Source organism: Wasmannia auropunctata, unplaced genomic scaffold (genome assembly GCF_000956235.1).
Source record: "Wasmannia auropunctata unplaced genomic scaffold, wasmannia.A_1.0 LD334264.1, whole genome shotgun sequence".
Lineage (NCBI taxonomy): Eukaryota > Metazoa > Arthropoda > Insecta > Hymenoptera > Formicidae > Wasmannia > Wasmannia auropunctata.
The window spans coordinates 10,888-18,190 of record NW_012028626.1 but is presented as its reverse complement, the minus strand read 5'-3'; the positions used below and the strand labels follow the sequence as shown (position 1 = coordinate 18,190).

Here is a 7,303-nt window from a genome sequence, read left to right as displayed (position 1 = left end):
ATATATATATATATATATATATCTATCTGTATAACAGATATATATATATGTATATATATTCCGATCGTCTATAACACAAATTAAATTGAGAGAAGACCAGTACTGGTCATTATGGCAAGATCTTTGATGCTTATAATATTTTTATGTATGATTTTACATACATATTCTAGTTTTAACAAACTGCGTGCCGTTACTTTCGGATTTAACGCAGCCCATTGTTTGAAACTGTATTATCACGTTATTAAATTAATAAATTTAACAAATACTGATGCTCATCGGCATCTAATAAAATCCCCCCTCTACTCCGCAACGTGATTAAATGCTAAGGATTATTTATTGCGAAAAATTGAAAATCCTGGTTGTAAGATCATCTTTTTCGCAACAAATATTCTTAGCATTTAATCATGTCGCAGAGGAGGGGGGATTTTATAAGATGCCGATGAGCATCAGTATTTATTAAATCGATTATCAATTTAATAACGTGATAATACAGTTCTGTTTCAAAGAATAGGCTGCATCGAATCAGAAAGTAACGGCTTGCAGTTTGTTGAAACCAGAATATGTATGTAAAATCACACAGAAATATTATAAGCACCAAAGATCCTGACATATGACCTCGCATATGACCGGTATTGGCCTCCTCTCAATTTAATTAGTTTTATATATATTATTATTTAATAATATTAATATGCAGGATGTTGGGAAGTAATGCGTTAACGTTGTTGTAACGTCGTTATAATTATAATTATTGTTTTAATAACATATTTTTTAATGAATGATAAAGATAATGCAGTTACATTTTTTGGATAACGATAACAAATATAATTATTTGTTATCGTTATAGTTAGTTAGTTAGTTTATACATGTACAATGTGTAACGTGCGTAAGCACGTTGTTTTAAAAGAAAGTGTTATATTGATCATGTGTGCGATTTCATTAAGTGTAACGACTCGACGTTTACTTTTTAAGTAAACAATAACGCTAACGAATTACCTTTTAAAAGTAACTTTCTCAATCCTGTTAATTGTATTTAAAAAAAAAGATAAAAGAAATCACAGGACTTTGAGGAGAAAAGGATTATGCATATATAAAAATATTAATGTAAAATCATCAAACAGTGAATATTTTAGTAGATATTTTATCCCAATTCTGCTATAAAATATCTTCTAAGATATATTTACTTTCGGATGATCTTATCTTAATATTTTATATGTAAAATGACAATAATTGATGTCATATGTATATCAAAAGTACCATACACGTTTGTGTTGTAACAGTTGTTTATTTCTAAACGGTAGAAAATATTTTTACTTACGCAAGAGTGCAAAGAGGGACTGACGGAGCCTGCATGCGTTGCTATAATTAGATCCGCGTTCGCTGCGCGCAAGCAAAAGCCTACGCTTGAAATGAATTTTTTTATCTCTCATTGGTAAATCCATTTTTGGCAAATACAACAAATGATCGTAATTTTTATAGTTGACAACACATCGAAAGGAGCCTGACCTCCGATGATCCATGATTTTTAAAAAAATCTAAGGAATAAAAATGTCAAGAAACAAAGATTTCCAAAGAATCTTTTGTACAAAGAGAATTAAAAATATTTTAACTAAATTATTTACGAAGATCTAAAATTTTAGGAACACAAAAATCAAATTGGTAAAATTTTAAATTCCAAGGATTTGAAAAATTACCGCGAGAAAATTCTAAGATATAATTTTCTCAAAAAAATTTCTGAAATATAATAAAAAAATTAAAGAGGTTAAAAACGCTCAAGAAATCGAATAAAATCCGAATTGAAAATCCGTGACTCCCTAGATCGCGCTGAATATATAACGTATCTCCTAAAATCTCGAGAACGCATCCTCATTTTGAGTTCAATAAACCGTTATTATTTACAATATGCATGTGTACAGATCAAAATCGCTAATCGCTTTGCCTTAAACCACGAACTGGCTGTTAAACCTAAAGTCGCATTCATGAGGTCGCGCTAGGAACCGCAGAGAGGACCGAAGATAACGCGTTTTTTTTCTTTTTTTTTGTGCATATGAGTCTTCTCCTCGTCTCCCCCATGCCCTCGTTTTGTGTTATGTTCGAAGGGGCGACACGTACGATAACCTCGACAGTGTACCATTACATCACATTACATTACATTATACTTTGAGCTCCGATAATGTTTTTTTTTAAGCTATGTGAACTGTATAGATAGAGACGTACTTTACATTAAAGCATAGGTCCATTTAATCACGTAATGGACGACGCGTTTTTTTTCTTCTTGCACGCCTATGTACGTTGAGGATTAACGACTAAACAACGACAACGTCTGTTCTGCCTGTCTGCCAGCCCGTTCGCTGCAGCAAGCTTGTAGTAAGCATCAGTTAATAACATTGTATAAGTGTAAGTAAGTAGCTCTGTCGGTTCGTCGCGAAGACCCCTTCGGCTTTTTCTTTTTAATAACCTTTGGAACGAAAAAAAGAACACAAGAATCATGCATACTTGTCCAAAGATTCGAAACCTCGAGGACTGAAAGTGACTGGAATTTTTCACATTTCCAAGAGATCAAAGACCAAAAGTTCAAAGAAGACTCTCCTGAAACCGCGCTATCTTTGCGACGATCCAACGTTACAATTCGCAGTGCTGGATCCTTTAAAACGATGCCTTACATACTTGCGACCCCTAGGACAAGTGGTTTTTTTTTGTAATCGAAAAAGTTAAATTGTGCCAATTCTTCATTAAAGAATGTCTTTAAATTAATGTGAATGAATTGCATCTCGTAACGCAAAAAAAAAATAAAATTTTGCCATTTGCAAATGTTTCAATGTCAGAAAACAAAAATAAGCTTTTCGTGGCCTTAACGGGGTAATAGTTGTTGTAATACAATAAAAGAAAAGGGTGATTGACGTTGATGTAATCGATTCTTCGAGTATATAGTAACGTTGCTTTAATTATACAGAGTATTATAAAATTCGAGCATAAAGACACTTCAGCAGAAAAGTGCGAGAAATTAAGTAAAAAGAAGTACATACCTTGTAATGTCAAGTAATAATTTTTAAATATTTTTAAAGATTTAAAATTCAATTAAATCATGAGCTGCTAAAGAATGATCTGTGACTCATTGTCACAATAGTATTAATATATAATTTTTAGTAATTATTAACAATTTGACTCATTGATAGAGATGACTCTTATTGCAGCTCATGATTGATCGAACTCTGTAAATTATTGTATTAAAAAAACTTACTCGCAGAAAAAAATGTCGTTTATACTTTCATTACTTAGTTTTTCGGTAACTTTTTCTCTTTCGGTGTTTTTATACTCAATTTTTTGCGCACTCTGTACACGCGTTATAATTCACATAGGATGTATAATCGCGCTATGTGCCCATGATATAACATACTTTAGCGGAAACGCGCACAGGTAGAGAATCATCGCCCCTTCCCCTTATATACATATACACACCCTCAATATGATGGAAATATCATTATTCATGAGCGATTAATTTAGCTTCTAATCGTTTTTAAAGCGGCTCAGAAAGTACGCAACACGTATCTTACACTCTCTCACTCTTGTGTTTATCAACCTTACCTTCCACATCCCTCTCCTTTGTTTCTCATTTTCAGCTCAAAGATAGCAGTATGTAAAAAAGGATACTGTGTAAGTCCCTACACAGCTGCTCATATTCATTAACTGTGTTTATATAAAAGAATCTCCTAAATAAAGCTACGTAAATTCGGAGTATTGGACGCGTTACCGGAATGCATAATTTGTTGTTTCCCTTCTCTTTCATTATCTCTGTCTTTTTCTTTTCAGTTGCTTTCATTGCGTGTCTTTCCCGCTTTTCGCTTTCCTTTCTCTTCAAGAGCGAAGCGAAAGTGTTGGATATTCGCATTTAATTCGTTTTGTTCACATGAGACGCGTGCGATGCGCGCATCTGTTTCCTCCCCCTCCCGTGGCAGTTTTTTCTTCATTTCTCTTTATCTCGTTATATCCATTTGTCTTTTTTAATTATTATTATTATTATTATTATTATTACTATTATTATTGTATGTCGTGAGTGTTCGACGTGATCAACACGAGCTAAACAAAATATCAAAAACGAAGAAACGAGAGAAGCATTATGAGTTATTGCAAAGATTCTAGCTTCCAAATTCTCTGATTCTAAGAAATCCTCGAAATAGAAAGAATTCTAAGAAATCCTCGAAATAGAAAGAATTTTAAAAGATCTCAACTTCCTGTATCTTCGAATGTCAAATGCAAAATTTTTTACAATATGACAATTTAAAGAAGTTCCCTTAAAATCTGAATTCTCAAGTTGCAAGGATAGCATCCTAGTTGAAAACCCTATTGTTCCGCAGATTTCTCTGTCTAGGAGACTTTTGCAACAATCCCGACAACTTATCACACAAATAAAAAAGAATATCCATGCAGAACGATGTTGGAGACACAAATAAAACCCTGAAGCACATACACGCGCACACAGATGTCTTGAACGATGCACGATCCCCGGTCTGTCCACTCGACGATCGACGCGAAACGTCGAGGACGCGGTTGATCGCTACTGACGGTGGTTATCCCCGAGCGATAGGTAAGTCCACGAAGTATCTGACTCACTCCTTCTCAATAGATTGTACTTTTAGAAGTTGACTAGAGCTTAAAGCGGCTGCTAGCTTGAGTCGCTCGAAGTGGACGCGCGCGGCTGACGTTTGCCACGCCTTCGGGGGTGCGAGTGGTCCTAGCTGCTGGTAGACGCGATAGGGCTGACCGGGCTGAGAGGACTGCGCGCCGAGTCCCTCAAAACACCAGTTAACGTCACAACCAGCTTGCGGCTGCCAGCATGGTCGCGGTGTTCGCCTAACCAAATGCCCTGCCATGTGCCCAGTGCCAGCTTACCATCGGTGATTGGGATGCTCAGCGATGAGCCCAGAAAACAGGCCTTCACGTGCGCTGGCTGTAAAATATTCAATTATCTTACTAATCTTTTAGATCACCATTCACGACATTAATCACAGATACAGAATTGATTCTCTTAAGCATGCTAAAGATGCTTTTGTCAAGTATAATGTATCTCCTTTTCTCTTATAGTTTTTTGTAAAAATTTCTATACAAATCAAATCAATTATATTAATTAAATGACCTGCTTAAACATACCTGCACCATTATTAAAAAATATTGAATAAAGAAGACAATGGCATTTGCTTCAAGGACGTATTGGCTATATAATCTCAGCTAAAAGTGACGTAATTGAAAATATAACAATTTTATATGTATAGCATGAATTCTAATAAGATCACTATCAATTGTAATTAAACTAATGAAATATTTTTTATAATCGTTAATAACATTTACACTTTCATATATATAATTATATACATTCTTGTTTGCCGTTAAAATGACATGACTGGTAACATAATTTTCTACTCAAATGTATGCTACCTATTGAAAAGAAAAATCCCTTGAAAAGAAAAAAAATATTTGCTGATAAATTATAACTTAGGATAAAAGTTATAAAATGTCTGAATGTAACATACCAAAACTAAATAGATTTCATTGAAATCAATGGCAAAATTGTACCTCAAGCAAAGGTTAAAAACAGTTAAGTTACAACTGTTTAATTTTTAATGTCTTTGTAACATAAGCTAGTAAGTATACGTTATCTTTTTTCGAAATTGTTTTTATTTAAATTTGTCTTTGACAAAATTTAAAACAGTTTTAAAAATCATTATTTGATCTATGGCCAATGCAATCTTGACATCACACATAGTTATTTACTATAAGTTTTGCTGCTCTACGTGAGATTATTCATTATAATATAAAGAGAATGATATTCAAAGTACGTCAGTTTTCCAAAGAAAAATTCATTAAAAAAGAAGCGTACAACTTACCATGTCATCAGGTCCTTCACAGCTATGCCTATACTCCAAGCCTTCAGGAACTATTTTGTTAAGCATCATTTCCATATCGTCTCTCACATCTGGATCCCAGCTCTCATTTAATGCTAAACTAGCTGAGGTATGCAGAACTATGGGAAAGAACAAATTTAATATTTATCGCGTCGCAAAAAATTTTTCATTCGCACCTTCTTATAATATATACATATCCCGAAACAACACATATCAGTATTGAAAATAAAACTCGATACTGGTCTGTTAATTTACAAAGGTAGTACGGATCAGACTGTTAGTAAGAGGTTAGTGAATACTCACTCTGGATGTGGCAGAGACCAATTGAAAACTGGCAGAGTTCAGGTACCTGCCTGAGGATCTCCTCGGTGACGAGGTGAACGCCCCGGTGCTGCGGCCTGAGATTAATTTTGGTCTGAAACCAGCCGGAGCCAATCTGGATACCACGGTTAGAGGAAGCCATGGCTGTGCGGAAGTGAATGGTGCAAAGGCAGGCGGAAGGGGGAAGAAAAGATCCAAGACGGCTTCTTCTAAACACGCTGACCGTCGGTGAAACAGTGCCGGTAAGTTACTCCAAATGGCCGTTGCGGAATCCCATTTGGCGATGATTAAAGATAATTCGTCGCGTGCGCCACGATCTAATATGCCGAGCGTTCGAGCCGCAAAAGAAGGTTAGGTTAGGTTAGGGATGAGAAAGAGATATGCAGGAAAGACGGACGGAGTGAGCAAGAGAGGGGGAGAAGGGGGAAAGAGAGAGAGAGAGAGAGAAAGAAAGCAGGATGACAGGGAGGGGTAACGATTCAGCCACTCGGCGCAGCACGCGCGATATATACGGTTACGCACACAGCACACGCATGCACCGCGCAGGCCACGCAAGGCACGAGCGAATGCACGGACGAATGTACGCACGCACGCACGCACGTACTTACACACACATGACATATACACGCGCAACCCGTAACCCGTCACCGTCACCGCGCACACCCTATACACGCCATTTGACAGTGGCGGCAGACGGATAACGGTTAGCGGATTCGGTGTGCAACATTGCGAGACCGCGTGAAAGAATTAGGCTCTCGGCTCTTGTGAGGGGCGGACGGCGTACGGCGTGGGACGGCAACCGCGTGTGCCGTGCCTGCCGTGCGCTGGTCCTTAGTGAGCGATTGCAAATGGCGGCGGGTGTATATACGGCACCGCGTAGAGTCCCTCTAGACTAGAGGAACTCTAGCACCGCGACCACAGCAACTCCGCGCATAAAGCCGGGAGCACAGATTTGCATAAAGCCATAATCACACTAGCGATTGAGATTGAGATTGAATTGAAATTTGACCAATCAGAAGAAAAATAACTAATATCAAGTTTAGTAAATTTTGCTTTGATTGGTCAAATCCCAATCCAATCTCAAT

General features: G+C 36.7%; 1 protein-coding gene across 1 annotated transcript; it reads right to left on the bottom strand.

Annotated features, from left to right (window-relative positions):
• Nucleotides 1–2,029: 2,029 nt before the first annotated feature.
• Nucleotides 2,030–6,563, bottom strand: LOC105458873 (UPF0047 protein C4A8.02c). The gene is made up of 3 exons (XM_011704456.1): nt 6,201–6,563; nt 5,880–6,016; nt 2,030–4,945 (listed from the first exon to the last, which is right to left on the bottom strand). The coding sequence occupies exons 1-3, from the start codon at nt 6,358–6,360 to the stop codon at nt 4,730–4,732; spliced, it is 513 nt and encodes a 170-aa protein (XP_011702758.1). The 5' UTR covers nt 6,361–6,563; the 3' UTR covers nt 2,030–4,729.
• Nucleotides 6,564–7,303: the final 740 nt, after the last annotated feature.